Genomic DNA, 26,350 nt, shown 5'->3' with positions numbered 1-26,350 from the left:
AGCTTTTAGCAACCTCCTTACTTCATTTAGTGCTACCTCAGAAACACTGTAGCACAGGTTTCAAGGCTGAGGTTTGCTGACACTTAAAGCAAATATTTTAAAGCTACAGTACTGTTAACATAATACTTTGAACCTTGCTGTGCCATCAGATATGCACCATAGCCCCATATGCACATTGACTTCAGTGGGAGCAGCATTTGCTTCTGTGTATCTATTTCTCTGGCTAATTTAAACAAATTAGGTGCTTAATTTGCATTTGGATTGGGGCAATGGGAGTGCTAAAGTTCTTCCTATGAAAATACCCAGGACTGAAAATGGTATTTGCTTTGTTCTTGCTGGACCTAATTGTTAGAGTTTTTTTCACTTTTTGTCCTTCTTCAGGCAACATTCCCACAGCAAATAACATAAAAACAGGGTTACATTCACTAATTTAGCCATGTGGTTGCAAAATGAGAAAGGTGTAGTGTCTGGATATATTGTTCATGAATTGTCATAATGTGGTGGCATTGGGTCTTATAGCAGTGTAGCATAATGTTAAAATCTGGATCTGTTGTGTAGCTCTAGTATTGCCACATTTAACTGAATTATTTGGAAGGTATGCAGTATGGACACTGTTTTCAGAGCTAGAAGCCTTTACCTCAGAAAATTCTCCCATCTCAGTAAACAGTTGTTCCATGTGCAGCAGCTTGGTTCTAATGTCTGATAAAAGACATAAATCCTGAATGGGTCATTCCCACCCACGTGAAACAGTGGTACAATTCTTGTCTTGCTTTTGGCTTCTAGCATTTTCAGGTCTCTTTCTGTTACATTCCACCTTGTTCTGTTCATTTGTTTTCACTGGTGAAACAGATGTCTCCCTGAGACATGGAATGATTTTCAGCAACCTGTAAAAATAAGATTAATTTTCTGTTACCTGACATGGAGTAGAGGCTAGACTATGTAGAAGTTCCTGGCTGATCCTAACACTCTAATTCCATTGGTTCTCATTTCTGTAGTTTAACTGATACTAGATTTAGGCATTGGTTCTTTATTTGCTGACTGCTCTTTTGTATTAGTATATACTGAGCTATTCCCCTTCAGGTTCTTATCAAGTATAAGAAAATGACTTTTCAATCTGTGTCTGCAGGGAACAGATAATACTGAAAATATTTCCTATTGCTGAAGGCATTCGTTCCATGAGAACCATGTGAGCTGTTGAAAATCAGATGTCTTGAGTGTAATGAGGAGATTAGGAGAGGGCCAAGAGTCAGGATACTGGCTCCCTTACATAGCCAAAGCTGTCAGGTAAAATTTGTGTCGTTGTCTCAAAACCAAAAAATTCTTCCTGTCCATCAGAAATTTAGCTGTACTTTTTGTTAGTCCATCTACAGTAACACAAGATTCTCACTATGGAGGTGTTGTTAGCGATGCAAAATACATTAAAAAAAATAACCTGTGCTTTTATAGAAAACAAAGTATAGGTGTTTGCTTTGGGAGAAGCTTTAAAATTGGGTCTGTAAAGGGTATTGTTCTTCTACTATTTAAATCTTTATTTCAATGTAATATTTCAATACTTCCACTCTCATGTCAGGTTTTTACTCATTTTTCTCTTTTACTCAGTTTTATACTTTGCAGCACTTATGAAAACAAGAATTCAGTTGTGACTGAACCACAGTAGTTTCATGTGCTCTGCAGTACAAAACTTCCCCCACAAAATTTGTTCATCACACACTGGTAGTGTGAGCCTGGATGCAGACTTCGAGTGAATACCCTCAATTAGTTCTCAGTGGCAGAGTTAGGTACAGAATAAGGTACACAGCACCTGAGTGGTGCCAGTAGGATATGTTGAAAATAGGGTTGTGCCTTCAGGCCCTTTTACTTAGGTTTTAGATGCCTCATGTTGGGCTGAAGGTAACAGCCCAAGTTCACAACTACCTTCCCCACTGAGTCCTAGAGGGAATTTAGATGCAGGGACAAGGTGGCTGAAGGATCCCCACTGGATGAAGATAGGAGAGAATCTTCAAGTATCTTACTCATGTAAAGATAGTGGCACTTCTGGCCTGATGTAGAAGTTGGCTGAAATGGATTGTCCGAAATGTAGGTGTCTTATGTCTCAGATGCAAACTTTAGGTTACATTCTTGAGCTTGTGTTCCTATATTCTGCCCAAGTCCTTTGTGGTCCCCAGGTAGCTTCAGTCTTGTCAGAAGACTCAAGTCAGCATCACTGGAATATCCATTAAGAGAGACATTGCCCTGAAATTCTCTTGAGTTTCAACAGCTTGGGAAGTTTTAGTACCAGGAACTTTTTTCCAAGTTTATTCTAAGAAACCTGAGGCAGTTGTTAGTTTTTATAATGTTCTGAGCAATTTTGCCAGGAATTCTGAAGGTAAAGATTTACGCCTAACCTTGACAATAGATACTTATGACATTGGTGTATTTATTCAGGTTAAAACTCTGGCTATCCTCTTTTCAAAAGAAAGACTATTTTTAGGTACATGTATCTGGTAGTTCTTCCTGAAATACTGTATGTTAGTGATTTAACTAAGTTTCTGGTGCTCTTGGATCCAGCATAACCGTGGAGTAAATAACACTAGAAATCATATTGAAAATATCAGTGTCATTATGTCCATTCTTGATCAATACATACATAGTTTGTTAAAGCAATAATCATTTAACTTTTGACTCTTAGTATTTTCATATTGTATTGCACCTCATAACATATGCTAGAAGCAGGTAGATATTAATGCATCAAGATGTTTTTGCAGAGTGCAAAGACTTTATTGGCTAGACATGATAAAATGAGTTGGTATAAAACCTGAGAGGTTTGGTGTTTACTTTTATTTTTTTGTATATGAATTGTGTTAATGATCTCAGATCATTCCAGCTTTATCTCCTCTGCTAAAGAATTAAAAAAATTGAGTTTGAATGTGATGTGAGAAATTTTTACTAAATTAAGCATTTAAAAACCAAAACAAAGAGAAGTATGAAAAATAATGATATTCTTAAAATATCTGATTGCCAGTCTGCTTTTGAACCCTCTGAGGCTCATATCTTCAACATATTCTTGGCAACAATGGCAGCCAGGAACTTAGTTTTAAAAAAATGTGAAAACTGAGATTTTGTGTGCTCACAGATTTCCAGGGACTGGGGCTGTCAGGAAAATCAGCTAACAGAAGACACAGAGTAAAACTGCAGCGATAAAGAATGCTCAGTTTTTGGACACAAATGATGTGTTTGGTGCATGCAGGTACATGTACCTACTTCTGTATTCCAGACCTACCTTCTGGTCTGGTTGAGCCTGGGTCTACATCAGAACAGCTTCTAGTAATTTCAACAAAATATTCAGCTTATGAAGAGCTAGTACTAACAAACTACAACTTGAGCCTTGGAAAAGGCTGCAGCTGGCACCTACTCTCGTGCTGTCTAGCAGATGGAAGGTTCAGCACAGGTGCCCTGTATTCCCTGCTCTTCTTTGGTAGGAACAGCAGTTCAAGGTTTTTTGTTGCACTGTAAGAACTAAATGAATCCTCCTTACTGGCAGAAAGAGTACTTGTAAATTTCCAAGGGTCTTGGCCAAGAAAACTGTGTTCTACTATAAAATATTGGTGTAGTTTCACTACTCTAAATGCACACATCCATCAGGTTAGAACTGACATGCGTAAATTTATGAATCCTGGCACAGACCAGGAAAGAACGTCATGCTGACTACATCGCGCAGGACATCATTCACCAGCAATGATCAATTGTTCATTTCAGTCTGTCATCTCTGTACCTGAATGTTTGATTATAATTTCTCTTCCAGTCTAATTCATTATGTTTTTGATTATCAGTTTTCTTCAATTTTTGTCATTAGTAATAACAGAACATGCTACTTTGGAACTATGTTTTTTTTAAGGGTTTCTTTCTGGTTTTTAAGAGGTATCTTTTAGAAAAAGGATTTTAAAAATATAGTTTTTCATGCGTGAGTGCTGGCATCTTCAGTTTACTAGAATAAATTTTATATATCTATATACATCTGTAGATGTATTTATATATATAGATATATATAAAATAAATAAAACTGTTGATCTGGGGTACCTGTATTGAAGGTCCACTGTTGTGTGGAATAGAAATACCTGTATACTCACCTGTTCATTTTGTTTGTGGGAAGCAGGGCTGAAAATTCACTTCTAATTAATACAAGAAGGAAGCGGTTGATGGCTACCACTCTTGTGAAGTACCTTAGGGTATCAGTATCTGAAAGCCTTAGCCAACTAATTTGGGTTATTTCGTGCAGTACTATACGAAATAATTAGCCCCTGGAGTGTCATAGAGAAATAATGAATAGGAATAAACTGGGAAACCAAAACAAGGAAATTACTTTGAAGCTATGAAACTTTTCAAAGCACTCATCTTACGAATGATTTACAAACAGTACTTACTACATTGCACAAACTTTGAACAAGACAAGGATGCACCAAAGTTCTGAAGCATTATATAGTGATGAAGCACATTAAGGCAATGGAAACAGAAATTTTTAATCCCCAAATTTCTATCATTGGAATGCCTTTAAATATTTTTAATGTCTTTTTTTAATCCTTTTGAGTTTTACTCCTCTGTGAAAGTAACACTTTTACTGTATATACAATGTGTAAATTTTCCATGAGTTAATGTTTGAAATGCACGATTTCTAGCCTTGTTAGAAAAAAAATTAGATAAAATCATTAAAATCATGAACAAATTAGAGTGAGTAAATGTACAGCCAAATGTACAACCTAAAAATATTTATTTAAAGTTTGCCAGATACCTTACCTGAATGGTTAAGATAATCCTGGTTTAAAATACTATATATGAGGCCTAATTTGGAGAAACTTGTGGTGCAAAATATTAATGAAATAAAACTTTTTGTTCTATCTAATTAGGTTAGACTTTTGAACTAGTATAAATAGGGAGAGAAAGTTCATCTAGCTTTTGAAGAAGAAATCCCATTTGCAGGTAATCATAGTTATTCCAGAGTATTTTAATGCAGTACAAACAGAGGCACATAGTATTTCCTGTGTTTGTCAGTCTGACAGATTGGACACAGAGAAGTTTAACAGCTACAAGGAGGTTTTATGTGCAAAACTGTAATCACCAGAACATATGCTGGAAGTATGAGTGGAAATCTGTCTGCACATAGTAAAGACCTATACTTACAATTTAAGGTCTTGTGAAGGCTTACCTGAAAACCTGGACCTAATTTTCTGCCTGTTTTATATGTTAAATATAAACCATTAATAAAAACCATATACTAATATACTTTCTAGGAAAGGTTTTCTTTATTAACAGCCCTCATTTCAGACCAGTGTATAACAGACCTTGTCAGGATTTGAAATATAAATTTATATTTTAAAATATTCATATATGCTAATTTCGTGGCAATTATTCAGTTTTGTAATTTTTGGAAAACCAACACTGTTTTGAGGTGCAGATGTGTGAAACCTAAGTATCATTGTTGAGCTGAACTGAAATACTTCCTTTGCATTTAGATTACCATTAATTTATCTTTTATCTGCTTTGGACCTTAGTAAGTTTTATTTTGCCATTCTTCCCTACTGTTTTTTTCTACAGTCTCAGTTCCTTGATTAAACTGTATTTTCCTTTATGCACCGTACTTTGCCTTCTGATTAAGCCATTTTAGCAATCATGAAATACCCCAGGACCAAGATACCTTGTTGGATTTGAAGCCCTTAGAAAAATAGGTACAAAAGTACCTTATAAAAGGGAGTGTGAGATTTTTATGTATTTATTAATACATTTTCAAGATTTTGTACCTAGGAAAAACCTTCTGGAGAATATTACTGAAAAGTAAAATTCTGGTGTGTGGATGAAGTCCCTGAGATTTGACAAGGTGTCCCGCTGTGTCTAACCACAGATTACCTACATATCATTCATTAACTCTACAAAGCAATTTTTATTGGAATTTGAGCATGTTGTACGTAAAAGTCCTGCTCAATCAATTTGAAGTTACATCAGAGTCTTTTAACCCTTAACTGCTGTGCTTGGAGTGTTGTCTGGTGAGAACTGTGGGGGTTTGTTTAGACCAACCAGCTGGTTGAAGCAGTGTCAGCCATTGCTTGCTCCATTCAAGTCCTGAACACTAGCAAGATTGGAGAGAACTCCATCTCTTTGGGTAACTTGTTCTAGGGTTGCACTACCCTCTTTGGAGAGCTTTGTACCAGTTTGCTAAAATATTAGTGTCTATTACACGTTGGTGTAATAGGAAGTTTTGTTAGGATTTCTCAGAAATTTCTCCTTCTGTTTTTAAAGCTCATGGCTTGGCTGTTCAAATTATAATATCTCAATCTACTTAAAACCCATAAAGCCATTGCTATATCTTTTGAAATCTTTTTAGCAACTGCCTCAATATCTGGTTGAACTGCCTCTCAGCTCCATAACATAGGTAGAGATCCTAGGGAGTTAGAATGCCGTGCTGCATTCCAGACACATCCCATAATGACTAAAATGGCTTTCCTTTTCTTCTGTAGCACAAGTATGCCTTAAATTTTTAATCTAGGGATGTCCTTTGTGTTATTCCTATTTTCTATTTATTTATCCTTTTTTTCCACTGCCCTTTAATAGATCAGGTGCTTGATAATAGAAGGGGCTTTCTCCTGCCAGGAAAGAAAATCAATTCCATATAAAAAAATTAAGAAATTATTCTTTCCATACTCTTTTTCATTTTTACATAACTTGGAAAATATTTGTGCTGCTTTTGTACTTTGAGGTGACAGTGCTTAACTTTCAGCAAAACAAGCCAATGTGAAGCTGTAAGAGTATGTCACGGTATTCTGCAGCATATAAAGTTTTACACAAGCCCTATTTTGTAAAAGTAATTACACCTAATTATTCTTAATCGCTTTTCACTGTCAGATCTAAGAGTGCTAGGAATAAAAGTGCTAATGCTTAGGATTCCCTTATGTCATGCACTTCAGAAAGACCTGTCAGATCTGCAGACACACGTGTATTATTTCAGAACTGCTGTAACTTCAAACATGTAGTGTGCTTTCCCATTAAGACACCACATTTCTTCTTTGCTTTTTATTCTTTCTTTGTGTCAAGCCTTTATTACATTGCAAATTCTTGGGGGTTTTATTATGTTTAGATATATTCTGGAGTAAAATATCTCCTGTGGTTGATTTCCCACTCAAAAAAGCAAAATACGTTTGGATCTAAACTTCCTTGATTCAGATGACACACAATTAAAAACATGCTACTTATGTTGTAGATTAAAGGATTTGAAAATTAAGACAAGAGCAAATAAAGTATAAATACCATTTATCATATGGCTGAATGATAGAGGCAGGGTCCTGGTCCAGAAAGCAACACAGTGGCTCCTTAAATAAGAAGACAGAGGAAGAGACGTAGACAATACTGTAAAATCTATGGAGCAAGCAAGGAGCGGATTGTAGGGAGGGTTAACATACTTAGCTGTTATCTAACCAGCATGGATGTTATTAATATAGAAGACAAGGAGAAATGGATGTCATGTAGACTGCAGCAGTCTATACTGACCCAAACTGAACTCCATACTGTCATTATCATCTCCTGTGTGATTATGCAGGCTAGTCAGATGGAAATTAGCTTGTTTGTTTTGTTGGTTTGTTGTGGTTTTTTTGGCAATTACCCTTTAATTTGTAATTAGACCTACAAAAGGAAAAAGTTTCTGAGCTGAGGCTTCTGCATCTGTTTGGTTAAACAGGCTCCCAAGCTGGGAGGCTGCATTTGAATATGTAGGAGCTGCTGAAAGTTGGCATGATTTCTGTAGGGGCAAAGATGGCAGGAGAGGGAAAGGTACCACCTGTCAGAGACCACCTATTGCATTACTCAGATTTAAAAAGCAGAGGACTCTTACAGAAGAGTCTGAAGAAAACAACTCTATTCTTGCAGATTGCTGACAGTTAGACAGTATGAAAGTACATGTAGCATATTGCACTGTTTTTATAAAAAAATATAGTCCTCTTGATATCTTTCTGTTGCAATTAAATAACACTTTTTTTTACAGAGATTTTGAGGTATTGATTACCACTGTCATTGCCTCTATGAAAATTTATTTGCAGATTCTGAGTCAGAACTGTAAATACACTAACTCTTAGGACTGAGAAATTGTCATAAGTACTGAAAAACTTTAGCCTGTATTTCTCTGATGATGAAATCTGAGCAAGTGAGAACATCAGGTGAGATTAATTTACCAACTATGTCACACTGCACACATACAGACCCAAAGTTTTGCTAGCAGTCTTATAACTGACATTCTGCAAGGTTTTGTTTTATGGGATATTTTTTGCACATTTTAATAATAAAGTTTTCATTAAAGCGATCTGTATTGCTTATGGAGGAGGATACCTGTTTCTTTAAGAAGACATGAGTCTAGAGTAGCTCAAGACCTCTTTGGCCTGATTTGGACTCCAAATACATAAAACTGCAAAACAGGTTTCTAACTCTTCAGCTGACACCATGAAAAAAAAGTCATTACCAGTAATTTTATTGCAGCAGCACCTGCGATGCTAGTTATGGGTCAAGACCCTCTTGTCTCCATTGCTGAATTAACACAGGATAAAAAGGCTGCTCTTGCCCAAGAGGGTATTACAGTCTAAATATAAGACAAGAAAAGCTCTAACAGATGGGTACAGACCGAGGGAGCACAGGGAAGCAAAGAGGGCATAGATAGATGTGCTCTTCGTGCTGAATGGACTAGGAGCACTAACATTTCTAATTCCAGGCTTAGCTGCAAGGCATTTGATAGCCTGGAAAAGGATGGTAACAGCCAGTTTGCCTAACATTAAATGCAGAGGCTCTTTGTACAGTGACAGTGTGACCATCTCCTTCAAGAAGATGATTTGTGAATGGTTTAGATACCTCTGATTATAGTCTTGAAATTTATTTCTTAAATTACCTATGTGTTTAGACTTGTATGGTTTCCCTGTAATCTAAAAGTTAAATTAACATTGTACAATATTGCAAAAACATGAATTTACTTATACTACTAATTTCTTTGAGTTTAAGAACCCTAGAAAATATACTGGGGAGAACAAAGAAAGATAATTTTTAAAAAATGGTATTTTTCTTCACTCCAAATACATTAATTTTTAATCCCAAATGGCTTTAGAGTTTGTAAACTATTTCTAGTAAAAAAAAACAACTTTCAGTAAAAATAATGAGTCATACCTAGTGCTTTGTATTTATTGACTGCTACAGTCACAGAAAGTTGGTGTTGAAAATATCCCCATCTCATCCTTTTAGTGATTTGGGGAAGAGAAAGTAAACTGCTGACTTGCGAAAGCGAGAAAGATTTAAATCTTCCACATATTCAAACACAGCCATCTGAGAAATTACTGTTGAGAAGAGCTGTGCATGCTTGCCACAGAGAAGAAGAGTTTCCAATACCTTTTTTTTTCTAAATTTACCTATTCCTTGATAAATGAGACTGAAGGAATTTATGACCTAGTTCTGCAGGAATGCAGGTGCACTGACCATGTACACTGGAGCTTCTATGCAAAAGTCTAAATGTTTAGAGAACTATCATAAAATATCAAGAGGAATGTTTTCCTTGCAGATCTGCTGGGTCAGCTCTTAAAATTCTTATACATAACTCTAATACATAATATAGACAGGTCTCTATCTTGGAATAAATGTATCTCTGCTATAAGGGGAATCTTTATTAGATTGTACTGTGAAATTGGTGTAAAGTTATATTGGAGTTTTCCTCATAAATATGAACAACAGATCTATGCATCTCTCTGCAGCTTTATGAGGCAGCAAGGTAGTAAATGCAGCATAGGGGTGAGAGGGACAACCCACCCAAAGCTTGCCCTGTCAACCCACTGAGCAGGACAACCACAGGCATCCAGTTCCCATTCCACATTGCAAATCGTCCTAGAGGAAAAGTCTTCCAGTGATGTTAACCTCTATGTTCACACAGAGCATTAGCTAGCTTTCTGGAGACTGTCTTGGAGCTCCACTCAAGGGGACATGTGTCTCCCCCACCCCCATACCACTCCTATCTTTCCTCTCTCGCCAGAATATACCATACTTGTTCTCTGGAAAGAGAACATTTTGCCCCATGGTGAAGAAGAAATGTGAATACTAATTCACATTAATTATCTACTACTTTAGGGAGTATCTGAGGCTCTGACTGTGAAACTGTCTGGGCTGGTCCTTAGGGATTTCTCCAACACAGCAGGGGAAAAAGTAAAACTGCAAAACTTTATTTTGCAGCCAAAATAAGGTAGGGTATCATCTAGAAATATTAATATTTAGTGCATAAATATAGTTAGATTCTGGCTAGAAACTGGGACTTGAAATGTGTGAAGCTGTTTGTAATTCATGGACACTGTGTTTTCTGGAGTGTTTATGTAGCATCTTACATTAGGTGGAAGAGCTGCAGAACTCCAACCTATTCTTACTTGTTATTGACCAAATAATTTTAAAAATGTATCTTTCCAACATTGTTTTCTAAAAAAATCCTAGCATTGAAAGTATTTCATGTCGGGTCTCTTGCTCTGTCACTCATAAGCTGTGAATGTGGCCGGGAGTGGTCAACCAGGGACTTTGGAAATCACATTATAATCCATGCACTTATAATGCCTTCACTGGGGTGGATTACTAGCTTCCCATAGGATAAAAAGTATTCTTGCATGTATGGCTTTCCAAAATAAAAATTTGAATTATTTAACAGACCACACATTGCTGATGATAAGAAATTAAATGCTTCCAACAAGGAATTTTTAATCAGTATCTTGAAGGTGGCATCAATTTTACCACAAAAATACAGAAACATTATATTCTTATTCTAAGCAGTGATACTTCAGAGTTGAGTTTTATCAGATAATTAAAACTTAATTGTCAGGTTTTCAGTACTTCTGTGGGCTCAGCTGTGTTTCTGTTGTTATCAGCAACATTGCAATTAGATCTTAGATTTTTTTCCTTTTTTAATCCCTTGACTGAGCACCTCTTCTTCCTGAAACTACTTAGTTCATTGAATATTTATTGCACCATGAAAACTTCATTTTCAGTGAGCAGAATGGGTCAATATCTTGTTATGACTTTGTCAAGTTAGATAAGTTAAAGCTTTGCAAAATGTGATTTTTTTTTTAATAATACCTTCTAAGTATGTATTCGATTAGAAATACAACAGCCAATTTATTTATAAAGGGTATTAGTCAGCCTTACTAAAGAATTACATAGGTTGTCATCTTTCAAATAAAATCAACTTTCAGTAGACCTGACACAAAGGTTAAGCTTTTATCTGAAAATGATCTAACGAAAGGGAGTAGATATTTAGTTTGGAAAATTCTGTGGGTTTTTAAAGTCTTTAAAACATCTGCCAAACATAAAGTTTGCCTCTAGATAGTCAAAAACTTTCCCTAAGGATCTTGAGAAAGATACTCTTTCCTCTAGATCACTGCCCAAGAAGCACAGCAGGCATTGCACCTGCAAAGGGCACTCCATCATTTAAGGAAAGCATTCAAAAGGAACCAGTTAAGAAGGTAAACAATTCACCCACCTACCTCTGACTACAGATATTTGTGTATCTTGAATGTCCAAGCCTCATGGAGCAGTGGGACCATATATAGATGCTCTTTATCTTTGGTTGTTTGGGTTTTTTTCTGACTATGTCATGTCCAAGTTCAGACTGTGTCTGGATGATTTACAGACTTTGGAAAATCAGTGGTAGGATTCCCAAAGTCTGGCAGAGGACTACAATTTCATCTGACATATGTTCAAATCCTGATTTTTTTCAACTTGATCCATAATAAAAATGTAGATTCAAAGGTATGAATTGTCAGCATTATTAGCAGCATGTTTGTGCCTTGGATTTTGGCTCCTGCCCATCTCTTACTTCATTTGTTATTTTGGGAAGAGTTGTAATAAAAATTCTATCCAGTTTCTCTCCAATGGAAATCAAATTGCATTTTTATTGAATCTATCCATTCTTGTGTCCACTTAACATCTAGTATGACAATGTTCCTAAAAATTTCTACTCATGAATCTTCATCTATAATTTTGGAGAGAAGATATCTCATCAGGGTTTAATTTTGAGAAGGGCATGGTTTTGAAATTATCAACTGTTTTTCTTTGAATTTCAAACTGCTCCATTTCTTGTCATTTGCATTGTTTGAAAGCTCCTCAAAAATATGCTGTTAAAGTTTTCACATGGATGCTTTTACATTTACATGCACTGTTTACATGAATGAAGGCTCTGTGTTTCTTTATGCTTTTTGTTTCTTATGCTTTAAAGACATGAGCATCTCATATCAGAAGCATGAAATCTTCTTATAAAATTAGGCCTTTCCCCTTTAAAGATTTTCCCTACTGAATAAAAAAGAAGTATAGAGTGCTTGATAGAAAAGGGGTTGTTTTTTACCTCTTTGATTACAAATTAGAGGGATTGTTTTATTTTGTTTTTTTATTGTCTATAATGTGGGTATTCATCAAGCAAAAGTGTATAAACTTTATCTACATGCGTAGAAAATCCTGTGTATTTTCCATCATGATAATATCCATGTACCTCAACGCAGAGGTTAAGTATAATCTGCTTGTACAAGTTTAACACAGTTAACCTTTCACTACCTGGATGAGCTGGTGCAGTGAATGCACCATGAAAGTACCAAGGATTTTGACCCCAACAGAGAAAAATGGGGGGATATTAAAAGAGACAAAAGTTAGATTTAAAAATATATAGGTAGTGTCTCACAAAGGGAAGAGAAAGGTGATGCTATGAGCTGTGGAAGGTAGATATCTCTGCTGTGTATTGATCTGAAGCACTAATCCCCATACTTGCTGTATGCGTGGCAGTTCCCAGTCAGCTCGGCTTGCGCCTGGGCTCTGGCCCCAGGGTCACACAGGACAGCCTTGAGAGTGCCTCTACCACAAGGATTTCAGTCACAGGCCCTTGAGATAAAATTTGACTATGTGGATTTGACTGCAATAGATGTTCCTCAAGTTCTGTCACACTACCAAGTCTCATTCATACCCACGTTATGAGTCTTTCTAGTTTAAGAAAAAAAAAAAGTCATTAAATCCATTATAATAAAGAATATATTCTGTTAAGAACCATATTTTACAAAGCTGAAATAAGAAAACATATTTTTATAATAAATTATTTTGTGACTTACTTTAACATTTTTAAGCAGCTTCAGTACTTGAGAAAAATGTTAATGTCTTTATAATATTTCTTTCTCATTTTATATGTCTACTGTTTACGGGAAAGGGTGTTAGCAGAATAAAGACCAAGGGGACTAGATTAATGCTAATTGTTTCTCATTGTCATGCATCCATTATGATTATGTCTGTTGTACTAATACTGAAGCCATTCTAGTCTAAATGACACTAAACTTTTACTTATTTTGAATGCCAAATGCCAGCTAAAATTATCTTGTTCAAATATAAACCTCTAGGCTGCATAGGCCAGAGCTGTTCCTTCATGGCCTGTGCTTGTTGACATGTCATACAGATGTAACTCAGATTTCCTCTTATATATATAACATTTAAATTACTATCTTCATTTTGAAAAGAGCATAAATTCATGTCATGTATTTTACTACTGTGCCAATCTGCCATTCGGATACTTGTCATGTAGCTGTATTTTTACACCCTTAGAACCTGCAACTGCCACACTTTCAAGATCGTGACTTTTTTTTTTTTTTTTGATACCTATTTCTTTCTAATCTGTGTGAAAGAAAAGTCTAATGCATGTTTTATTTATTGACCTAGTACAATAAGGTCTTACACATTTACAGTCATCCAGAAGAAGCAGTGGTTGAAATTACGATTGCTCCTGTCATCTCTGGGGTTCTTCAATCTTAAAACCATCTGCTCTGGTACCTGGGAACTTCTCCTAACGTGACAGGCAAAACTCCACCATGGATCAAACCTGTAAACAAATGATCAGGTTTTGTGACAATGTACGAGTAACAGTGATGTTCCAGGGTGAAGTAGTAGGAATGGTGCTGTTCAGCCTATTAATAGTCTGAGGAAAAACTGTAAATGTTTTAGTAGGAAAAAATTGCACATGTCAAAAACATTTTGGCTAGACAGAGATTAAAAAGGCTTTGAGTACCTTGAGAAAAACTTGAATACCTTAAATGAGTAATTATCATGAGAAGAGAGGCAATGATTATTCAATAATGCAGTCATGCACACTAGAAGAAGTAAAATGATTTAATCTTCTTATATGCCTTTAGATTCTGAATGCATAGAATCAGTCAGCAACAACTGGAGAGTAACTGTGCAAAATTCTTTGGATCAATCTTAAAAGCAAAGCTAATGGTTTCATGTCTAATGAATGATAGTTAGGGTTTTATATTGTAGAATATATTCATTATGCTGTTGTAAAAAATCTTAAATACAATATTAGCTCTGGCCTCCCCTCCTCAAATGCACTTTAACTATGACACATTGTGAAGCAGCCACATGGACAGTTGATGGAAGGGATTTGGACATCTAAAATCACAGAAACTGTTATCACAAGTGCCTTTACTTAAAAGGAAGGAAATTTATCTATTTGTTCTATCTTAGCAACTGTTTTGCCTTAGGGTTTATTTTTGGAGGTTAAGATTTCAAAGAAACATAGTAGAGCCAGATACAAGCTGAAAATCTTGGTTCCATTGAGATCAGTGGAAACCTTGCAATGTTTTTTCCCCATTTAAAATGGAAATATGACACATTCATTTGCAGATCAGAGGGTGAAGCTATGTAATGAAAGGATGGTATGCTTTGCCATGCAAACATACGGCTCCTTGCTGCCTGGCTCTAGATCTGAAATGAGGAACTAATTTAAAAATGCATTCCAGTGATGAAGGATCTTTTTTCTCTTGTACTGTTTTTTTCTCTTGTATAGGTTTGAGTTTTTTTATCTTCTCCTGAATGACCTTAAATTCTTCACTGCAACACACAGTACTAGTCATAAGATAGAGACTTCTGTGTTAAAAGTTATAATCTATATATATCAGAAGGCTGCATGTGCTCCAGTTCAGGATGGTTTTCTGTTATTTTTTTAGTCTTTGGTGACTTACCTATACTTTTTGTCTTTTTTTTTCTTTCTTCAGTATTTTTAGGTTTTCTTTGTTTTTAGATGGTTTTGTATTGCCTGCTGTTTTATAATGTACAGTTCTAGGCTTTGGAGGTACATAAAGAAGACATGGTATCTAATAATGCCATTGCTGTGTTTGTGCTTTCATGTAGAGCTACAGAGTTTTTCAGTTGAGCCAGAAAAACAAAACTCAGCCTCAAACAGTCCTTAAAGATAACCCACACTCAGCAGCGTCCTTTAGTTTACCCCAGCATTACTCACTACATATTTTCTGTTCCTACTATCAGCACAGTATCAATTACTCTTTCTCTTCGCTAGTGTGAATGGACCAAGTATGACTTGGCCTTGTGTGAGGTTCAAATCCTGTTTAAACACCCAAAAAAACAAACAATTACATGAGAGCAGATAGGCTTTTCTACCTTTACATTTCCCCTAGGAATACTTGAAGTCCTTGAATTTGATGTGGAATCATAGCTGAGAGGAGCTTGACCTTAGTCCCATCCTTTTCTGTTTTAACATCATCTGCTGGTCTGTTGGGGACCATTCCTGCTTGCAGGCATTCGGGGATACTCTGAGAGGTACTCCTCATCCATAGCTCTTTACACTTCCTGATTCTGTAATGCAGAAAAACCTAGAGATTTTTGGTCTATTTTTTAACTGAGAAAAAAAATGTTTGTCTTACTTATAGAATAAGCGCTGTGGGTAATTAATGCATTAGAAAATGCAACTATTTTCTAAGTTTTTGAAGTACCAGACAGTATTTTGGTACGTTAAGTGTCTGGCATGTAAGGAAAATCTAAGTAGTAGGATAGAATGAAGCTGCAAATTACAGTGAGTGATGTACCTCAACTCAATGCAGAGTTAGCACCAAACCCGGAGAAGACTGAGTTTCTGATTGTCTATTAAATGAAATAATGTGATTTTTATCTAGTTAAAAACTTTGCAATCTATGGATGTTTAAATGCCTTTTTATGCTTCTGCTGATACTTGAACACTTCCCAGATATAGATAAATGAGACTTAGTATAGCTTCTTACAGCAATTTTCAAAGTAGCCTAATGGAGCTAAATATCCAATTCCTATTGACTTTTCTAATAGGACTTGATTGCTTAAGTGCTCTTTTTCCCTTTGAAAGGTCTTCCTCTTAATTACTCTAATTGGTGCTTTAAAATGTCTTCAAAGTAAGAGAGCTATACCTAGATGATGCTAATTCCGAACCAGGCAAGATTCATAATGCTAAATTCTAGGAAGCTCCCTCTGACTACAAGGTATATTTATTTTCCTCTTCTTCCCTGAGGGCAGAAATTAATTGCTCAGGTTTGCCAGAAAATCTGCTGAGAGCTATTACATACAGGAACCGAAAAGGAAAAGGAATTAGTCCATGATGCTACCTTGTGACTATTTCCATTGGCTAATGAAAGTATTAATGGCCAACAGTACCTTGTATCTAGCCTGAAATGGAAAAAAAACCTGCAGTGCTATGAACAAAAATCTAAGAAGTATAGTTGATCTGGAAGATCTTGAAGCATTTTATGTACTATGGCTGAAATATCATTCTATATTATTTCTTCAAAAGGTCCTGATTAGGACAACCAAAGTAGAAGTGAGAAGCTGTAAACATGTTCTTATCTACAAGTCAGAGGAATATATGTACTGGCTTCTCATTTTCAGATAACCACTTTCTCTTCCAAGTCTAAATCTCCAAAGAAATTTATCTGATAGTTTTTCTTTATATCATGGGCATTATTTTAGCAATTGTCAAAAATTGCTAATAATTTCTATCTGCTACTGTTGTAGCTCAGTGACAAGCTGTTCATCCTACTGAGAAGATCATTTGTCTGTCCCTCAGTTACACCACAGAACTAGGCACAGAATACAGAACTCATTTCAGATAGTGGTGTCATGGCCAGAAGTGCTTATTAGCAGCTGTAAAATGATAATATTATATTTGGTATTTTAGTAGTAGAAATATTATAGAAATACTATAGGGACTTCTACTGTTTGATATGTGTCATTTATTTTTGTACCTTACCTTTATTAGCAGTAATGAATCCTTTAGGAACAGTTATGTTTCAGAAGGGTTGGGTGATTACCTTGAACATAAAGTGAACTGTAAAGGAGAAATCAGTTTACATATATCTATCAGTGAAAGAATAAAGTCATCCACCTTCCCTGGATAGCACTGAAAATGTATGAAAAACCAGAAAAATGGAAATACACAAGCCAAGAATCAGTGGCTTTTAGAACCCTCCCAGGAAGGAGATTTTCTCCTAAAAGGCATTATTTTAGTATTCTCATATCAGTTACAGTTATTTAAAATAATCTGTTTGTTTCAGTTTTGCAGTTCTTCATACAATTCGAATATTTTCAAAAGCTGGTGTTGAACTTTATGATTATGTTATTTTACGTCAGGTTTAGATAGATTTTCTTTAACTGTCTACTCTCTGCCAGGGATTTTCTGATTTTCTTGAGATTTTATTCTGTATTCTTTAATGTTTAGGATTACATTCCCATTCCCCAACTTGGAAACATAGGAATTACATCTTCCATACAAAGGGCCATGTTACTGTTGGGAAAATGCAGTGTAATCTCAGAAAAACAGTAGTGGACAGAGGTACAGTTGGGCTTTATATTGGTTCAGTTAGGCTTTTTTTTTTTTCCATTTTTGCTTTACTTCCATTGTAAATCATTGGGAGGCACAAATATAAAATAGCGCCACATGATTAATTCTTTTTATCAAGACAAAATCAAGGAGATTTCATATTTTCATTTTTGTATCTGTTGTCAAGGTAAACCAACCTACTCAGTACTGCCACAGTACGACAATGCAGATTGCTTTCATTTACGCTTTTGGTTAAATTCACTGTCCTGCACAGAGTGTGTCAGCAGCATCATGGCCAGACCCTACCCTGCCATAACACAACCCTTCTGGTTGAGCTTTCTCTGTAGGACAGCATTCTAGAGATTATGGAGCTGAGCATGGCAGTAGCCTTGGTTCAGCAAGTCTGCTGTAAACAGTAAATTCTTACAGACCTTTTCCCAAACTTAATTGAAAGCTGGGACAGATACTTTAAATCTATCCCTTACTTTTGCAGATATTCTGTGCAATGAGATTTCCCCCAGTTCATATTTGGATTCATCCAAATGGATGTTGACTGAAGTAGAGAGAGAATAAGCTTCAGGAGGTGATTCAGTCTATCAGGTCTCAGCTTACAACAGAGGGACCACCGAACAATTTTTCTAAAAATCAAACTCTGTCTGTCAAGATTAGTTTTTTTGGAATTTCTCCCTGAGTAACCAGGAAAGATTCCCAGTCTCCCAAGCAAGCTGCTTAACAGGCAAAACTGTTAAAACAAATCAAATTTTATCCTTTTTTTCTCCCGACTTGATTTTTTTGCAGCATTGTGTTTATGCAATTCATTCAGGTCGTGTGTTTTCCAATGGCATATTTTTTCCTGCTTTGTAGCTTTGGGGTTGTTTTGTTGTTATTTTTTCAAATATCTATGAAGCAGTAGCTAATTCTACTTTCTCTAGCATGCATAGACTCATTTAGCAAAATGAAAGATTTAATGAACAATCTAGAAAACACTTACTGAAGCATCTTTTGAAAATTAACTCTGGTTTGTAAGTTATGTTTAGTTCTTTGAATCTTTTCTACTGTAAAAAGAAACAAGGAAAAAGCTCTGAACGTGTAATTACTCTTACTATTATAATGATTTAGTCTTAGAATGTCAAAAAGCTTTCCAAGCATTAATTAATGGAAAGAATCAAATGATGTTGCATTCTAGCTGCAATGTTATTAGGTGATGATTTTTTTTTCTTTTCAGTGACTTAATGGATTTTATAAATTATCTAATTAGACCTGTAATATGCAATTCAAAACCACTTCATTTCCATACAGATACGCAATTCTTATCATAAATAATCATGCATAAAAATAAATATTCCAGAGACACAATATTATTGTGCTGTATAAATTCCTCCAGTTTAATGTTCTTTTTATTCTAGGAATTACGAGGATGATGTAGTGTCCTTTAAATAATTTTTTTTAGAACTGTTTTGATTTATGGAATGTGTGGTTTTCATGGTGTCTGTATTCCTTAGTAGTTCTTTTTTTTTGCTTTGTTTTGCAGGTTGGCTTCATGAGCTGGGAAAGCGTATTGAGTCTCCTTACTATGAGAATAATACACTAGGAGGCCCGTCAATCAGAAGTGCCTATATAGCTGCCCTGTATTTCACTCTGAGCAGCCTCACCAGTGTTGGGTTTGGAAATGTTTCAGCCAATACCGATGCTGAAAAGATCTTCTCCATTTGCACAATGCTGATTGGGGGTAGGTACAAATGCTAAGTGCCATGTAAAAAGTTTTTTGGATGTATAAACAAGTAAAGTAAGAGCTGAAATTTTGCCAAATTTCTTTTATATAAAAACCAAAACAAACATACAGACAAAAACCAAAAAAACAAAAACCAAAACAGCAGAAAGTTTAACTAATTTAAAAGAGCAAAAGAAGGAAATATCTTTGTTTGGTTGAAACTACATAAACTCTCTTAGGCAGATATATTTATATCCTTTTGTTCACTTATGGTGACAAAAGACGGTGTCACCCAGTAAAATGCAAACTCATATTATTGACAGTGAGAATGCTCAGCTGTGTGTTGGGGATTTTGGTCACGTGGCAGGCACTTTTCTGGTCAGCTGGGTATTATGTTCCCCACAGCAGTGCTAGGAACAGTGATGAGGGAAGGTGGGCAGCTCACAGGGCAGTGTATCTGAGCTGGTGTGTATCCTCATCTAAATAACAAGAACAGAGAGAAGGTTAGAGACAGGATAGAGCCAGGAAGACTGTTTGGTGAGCCTTAGGTAATAATTTGATTCAGATTAGAATCACAGTGCAATGTTTTTCTCATATTGAAGCTCTTAGTGGTATTTTTATTTATGTTAATTATGTAGTTGTACTGTTGAGGAAAGTCATATGCTCATACATGGTTCCTTTCTTTCTGCTGAGACACTTGGATACAACCAGTGAGCTGGTGGCACCTGCAGACCTTTGTAAGCCAAGACCACTAGAGAAAGTTCCTGCAACTCTCTCTTCATCTCCCTTCCCCCAAAAATCAGCGATGCTGTTTTATAACGTGTACATCATACAGCTCAAAGATGTCACAGAGGGCATGAAGGGTAAAAGCAAGTTACCACTAGAGTAATACCTCCTGGCCCCCTTTTTTTTCTGCGTACTTAGTTGTTCTAGAAATACCAGTAGGTATTTCTCTGGGGCTAGTCGGTAAAGCCCAGGTTGTCAACTGGTTGTCAGCTTTGCAAAATAAATTTTCCTGGGAAAAAATAAATTGGCAATTTGACACTTTAAAGCCAGTGAACCAGATGAATGACCTGTAAACTATGTATTTGCAGCATAAAGTACTATAAAAATTGTTCAATTAATTATTGTCATTTCCCTAAGTCCTGAAAATGAGTGGCAATGATATAATAAATCATCCAAGAATGATACAATTTTGATTTTGACAATGTAACAAAACCACAAGCAGCTTGTGAATTGCTCTTACTGGTAGCATAAAATTATAAAATTATAGTTTTGAAATACTCTGTGGTCTCTCTGCTTTGGGGCGTTCACTACATAAAATCAGTTGGAATGAAGGAATAAGTTTTCATTCCTACCAAGAAATCAAGAGATAGCCTGCATAAGGTAATGATGAATATTTAATCTTCTCTGATATGACAGAGCTTTCATAAACTTAATAGAGTCAAACGTAAAGTATCTTATGCATTTTTTTAGTCCAGTTATAGCAATTTTATTTCCATTTCTTCTATTATTAAATGATAGAGATGATATGCTTGTGCTCTAAATAAATTATGAATAACTAGTCGACTGAATGTAGTAAGAGGGAACTGACGACTGAAAGACAAACTTACACACAGGCAAGCAGTTAGAAGAATGGTTTTATATCTGTGAGGGTCCAGTGAACAAAATATATCCAGGTAAAGGAGCAGAGCAGGTTGATCTCCAGGTATTTTCTTAAGGAACTGCATTTTAGATACTGTTGAGGAAAATCAGTAGGGCAAACAAACTTGAAGAAGGAGTTAGGATCATACAGTGCAGATTGGTGAGCACGCCTCCGAAAACTATGAGGAACGGAGTACTAATCTGCAGTTAAGGACATAACGCCTCTTCATTTCTTAAAATATGTTTTAGGCTATTGTTTTGGCTGATATTTAATTTTAAAATTCCCTAGTAGAAAGTGATATTTTGAGAAAAAATTGATGTAAGTTTTTTAGAGTTTTTGATTAAACCATTAGTTTATGAAATTTCAGGTGTAATAGATAGAGTTAGTTTATCAGTAGTCTTTCTGTATTTCTTTAGTGTGTGTCACTGCAAATTGAAAGAATGAAGTGAATTTACTAAAAACTCAAAGGTGAAGAAAGAAAAAGAAGTGTTCGTAAAGAAATAACTTATAGTATGCCTTTTTGATTTTTACCAGCCTCCTGGTATTGATTTCTATTTTGCATGAATTTGAAATTTAAATTTATAACAAGTAATATTGTGAAGATAAAACATTATATATGTTTTATATATGGTATTTCTTCTGAAAGTTGGAAAGAAAATTTGCTTCTTAAAATTTATCTAGAATGCCTAGGATACCCAGCATCTGTAAAATACTAATCAGATCTGTCCTCCAGCAGGTGATCATACCATGTTCTGTCTTGTTATTTCAGCAAATTATTATTTCCCTGTAATTTCAGCAAATAATGTGCAGCTTTGTATTTAAGAGATTGAAGGCCCACTATAGTAGCTTCAGTAGCTTTCAGACCTCTTTTGCTCCCCCCTTTTTAAACTGACCATTGCATCCTTGAAGAGGCTACACTATGTCCTTAACCTATTTAGATGTGTTTAGATCAACTGCCATATTTCTACTATAATATCCTGTACCTAGCATTACACCAGACCCTCACATTTTATTTCTCAAGCTTCTGACGTTAATGACACCGAAATTCACTGTACCAACATGAACAATACCTAGCTGATCTAGATGATTATTCCTAGAAATAAATTTCTAGTTATGCTTACTTTTCTTTCTAATATGCACACCTGATCCTTTTCTGCCCTTTCTACACTGCAGTTCTTTAACTTTTTTTCTGTACTCCCTCCACAATCAAGACATAGTTACTAGCTCCTTTGTGCTTTATTCAGCCTGTAAAAATTTTCTAACACTTCAAACTAAAGAATTTTCTAGCTGTTTCTAACATTTAAAAGTGCATCATCCTTTCCTTCTCCTGTTTTCCCTTGTCCCTTCCCACTCACATTGGAATTCTGTAAATTGGTATACAAGGTCAACAGCTTGTTTGTCTTGTTTAGAAACCAATTCCTTTGCCACTTCAAGGAGCCTGTCTGCTTTCTTTCAAGCACTATAAAGATAGATGTTCCTTTAGAGAAATAATCAAACTCTTTAGTAGTTTTTTTAATTAAAAATTTGTACGCCTATATTCTATACATAAGTTCAATATCACATGACAGACAGCCTAGCAGTGATTTTTCCAGCTCATAATCAACAAGCATATTTCTTCACAGACAACCCAGATGACCTGTGCCTGTAAGCATTTCTTCAATTTTGTTTCTGGTCTTTTTATTCCCAAGCCAGTATCTAATTGCAGACAAACTCTAGGATGTCAGAACTTTCTGATAAATGATTTCTTACTATATTTGACCCTCTCCAAGCAACATAAGAAATCAGATTGTCTGTTTGAATGTTTCTTTTAACCTGAATATCTTCCTTCCAGTGGGGAATTTTTTTTGATTTTTTTTTTTAATCTTATTCCTATTCCCCAGAATTTGATACATCTTTAAATGTTATATACAACCTCATTCCACTACACACAGTCCCCATTAGTAACTGGGTTTTTTTCTATGAGTGCTCTGAAATCTATTATATTCTAATTAGTTTCTAACTGACTATTTGAGTTTAGTTTTCATACTGGTTATTAGTTTCTCATTATTTCCTGAGGATGCCTGCCTACATGTGATCCTTCTGGTACCTGAAGCGATACTACAAGAAAGATGGAGAGAGACTTTTTGCGAAGGCATGTACTGATAGAGCAAGTGGGAATGGTTTTAAACTGAAAGGGAGTAGGTTTAGGTTAGATATTAGGAAGACATTTTTTACTGTGAGAGTGGTGAGGCACAGGAAAAGGTCGCCCAGAGAAGCTGTGAATGCCCTAATCCTGAGGTGTTGATGGCCAGGTTGGATGGAGCTTTGAGCAACCTGGGGTCTAGTGAAAGGTATCCCTGCCCATGGCATGGGGATTGGAACTAGGTGACCTTTAAGGTCCCTTCCAACCCTGGCCATTCTATAAATCTGTAATTCTATGAATCTATGATTTTATTATTCTGTTTTCCTTTTTTTCTTAGACTATGAACTTTATTTGACTTTTACTTGGTTCCTTGACAGATAGAATCAGATATTTTTCTCCCCTGTTCCATGACTGTGACTGCTAGTGTTTCAAAAAAGAGAAATGAATAATCATATTAATACTACTGTATATTACTCATGGAATCTTATATTCAAAAGCTTTATCTCTCAATCAGGAAATTTGCTTTCTGTGAAGATTCTGTTGATTTTTTGTGTTACGTTTTAATGATCAACAGATCACTCCACTTTGTACATAATTTCTGTGTTCTCTAGCTCTGATGCATGCCTTGGTGTTTGGCAATGTGACTGCCATAATTCAGAGGATGTACTCCAGATGGTCCCTTTATCACACAAGAACCAAGGATCTGAAGGACTTCATACGGGTCCATCACCTGCCACAGCAGCTAAAGCAGAGGATGCTTGAATATTTCCAAACCACGTGGTCTGTCAATAACGGGATTGATTCCAATGAGGTAACCAAATGAGGGAGTTTCTGTGTTTGATGGTTTTGACTATGAACTTAGAGTCAAGGAAGGGGTTAATATTTCTTTTGTGATGATGTGTTTTCTGTTAAAGCATCAAGTCATATATTAAAATTCAAACTCCTTCATAATTCTCAAATGCTGAAGAGGCATTAATCAGAAACTTCTTGGATGATGCCAGCAGAAGTGCTGCTGTAAGCAGTTCTGTATTTCAGTAAACAAAATATCAAGTAGGGAGTTTTAGATCTTCCTTAAAGGAGAAATGTTCATGCCCTTTCCTCATTTTCCTTCATTTTATTCTTTGCAATACTACAAACAAGTGGTTTAGCCTGAATTTTTATGTAATTTATTTCCCTGTATCTTAAAATATTGCAGAATGTAACATGAGAGTGAAATCAAAAGACAGATTTCTGGTGGTGTCTTTGCTTTCTTGTTTTAAATTGCTTATCAAGGTTATGTGTTCGTATACTCCAGGAGAAATAATGGCTTCTCTCTGCTGGAGTGTTACTTGAATGGAGCACTCCCTTCAGATTTCTTGTTATCTGTGTTATAAAACTCAGTGGTCTCTAAAGATAATGTGGAAATAAGCAGAAAGATTCGGATTTGAGAAGATTCTTTTCCTGATAAATTCTTTTTGTGTTGTGCACAGCACAAAGAATGGGATGTTCAACAGCATCCTAGCAACAGAAGGAGCTTAGTAAGATTCAAAGGTACAAAAATCACTTAGATGTCAAAACTTTCCTAGATGTGGTTAATGATCACCTTCAGCTTTGTACCTTCTGTACCTTTAGTTGCTCCTGAAAGTGAGGGAAAGTACTGCTGTGCTATAACTGCAGCCTCTGGAGAGACCATCAGTGTTTCATTATTCACCTCCTATGGACAAAGTGCCTTGTCTAAGCCCACTTGGTCAAGCGTTGGCTGATTACATTGCTTAGATGCCACACCCCCTCAAACTACAGACAAAATTATGTTTGTGGGCTTGCAGCTTAAATGGACAAGTAGAAGACCTCATGGTCTTTTAGTTTCCATCAGTTCTTTTTTCCGTTGACCATTCACCTTGTGGCCTTTCCTTTCCCACCCCTCCCTCAGAGTCCAATTACATTATAAAAAAAATCCAAAAAGAACAACAAAAACCCACAAACAAACCAAACAGAAAACAAAGCCACCTTGCAGGTTTTTTTAGTTATTCCTCTTCTAGTGGATTTACCATAGATGAAGCAACATTGCGTGTTGATGAATTTTATAAAAGCATATAAAAGAAAAATCTAAACTAAGTTCATGTTTGCTTGGAACAACCTACTGTGCTTTCTGAGAAGAACTTGGACAAGTTAAATTGTGCATTAGAGGAAATTCCTACACACAATCTGTTGACCTTTTTTTCCTGTTTGCTTTTTTTGTTGGTTTGGGGGTTTGGGGTTTTTTTGGGGGTGTTGTTTTTTGGGGGTTTTGTGGTTTTTTTCTGTTTGTTTGTTTTGTTTGTTTTGGGGGGTTTTTTTTGGGTTTGGTTTTTTGGTTTTGGGGTTTTTTTGGGGGGTGTATTTTAGTTTTTTGTTTGGTTTTTTGGTTGGTTGGGTTTGGTTTTGGTTTTGGTGGTTTTTTTGTGGTTTTGTTTGGGTTGAGTTTTTTGTTTTGTTTTTCTTTATAAAAACATATATTTATTCACATTTTTCTTGGAATTTATCAGTATAAAGATTTATTAAGGTATACCACATGTCTCATCAGGGGGATAACAAAAATCAAAGGGAAGTATTTGCATCAGTATGACACGTACAGCACTGCCAAATCAGGTCACTTCTGCAAAAGTGGAAACAAATTACTTTCCACTTTTTCTCTTTTCACCCCTTTTTTTTCTTGACAGCTTTTAAAAGACTTCCCAGACGAGTTGCGTTCAGACATCACCATGCACTTGAACAAGGAGATTTTGCAGCTCTCACTTTTCGAGTGCGCCAGCCGTGGTTGCCTCAGGTCTCTGTCTCTGCACATCAAAACCTCCTTCTGTGCTCCTGGGGAATACCTCCTCAGGCAGGGAGATGCCCTGCAAGCGATCTACTTTGTGTGCTCAGGTTCCATGGAAGTCCTGAAGGACAGCACGGTGCTGGCAATTCTCGGTATGTTCACAGTCATAGATTCAAAGAGGAAGAATGGTCCCTCAATGTAGGAGGACCTGTCACTACTAACATGTGGCTTAGTGTGTCCTAGTAGTCTGCAATATTTCACATGTATCTTGATTTTCTTATATTTATTCTCTCTCCTTTCATGTAAAGAGGTACTTGCTAGCTTTTGACAGAAATTGCAACTTTCAACTTATTTGGTGATGGTATTGAAAACTCGAAGAGCATTGGTTATCGGTTTCCAAAGCTTTCATGAAAACCAGTGGCCGGACAATGCTCCCACTAATGCTCTCGAAAGAAAGCTATATG

The 26,350-nt window shown here is 35.9% G+C and overlaps 1 protein-coding gene across 2 annotated transcripts in view; it reads left to right on the top strand.

Annotated features, from left to right (window-relative positions):
- The window catches only part of KCNH8 (potassium voltage-gated channel subfamily H member 8), a 178,428-nt gene that overhangs the window by 112,712 nt on the left and 39,366 nt on the right, over positions 1–26,350 (top strand). For both annotated transcript variants that reach the window (XM_050311757.1, XM_050311756.1), the window contains exons 8-10: positions 19,164–19,361; positions 23,722–23,921; positions 25,789–26,038. In XM_050311757.1, the coding sequence (XP_050167714.1) occupies positions 19,164–19,361; positions 23,722–23,921; positions 25,789–26,038 (648 nt within the window). The remainder of the gene's footprint in view (positions 1–19,163; positions 19,362–23,721; positions 23,922–25,788; positions 26,039–26,350) is intronic.

Source organism: Myiozetetes cayanensis, unplaced genomic scaffold (assembly GCF_022539395.1).
Source record: "Myiozetetes cayanensis isolate MyiCay16 unplaced genomic scaffold, myiCay2020 scf1, whole genome shotgun sequence".
Taxonomy (NCBI): Eukaryota; Metazoa; Chordata; class Aves; order Passeriformes; family Tyrannidae; genus Myiozetetes; species Myiozetetes cayanensis.
Note: the sequence above shows the minus strand (reverse complement) of the source record. Positions and strands in the feature narration are given on the sequence as shown.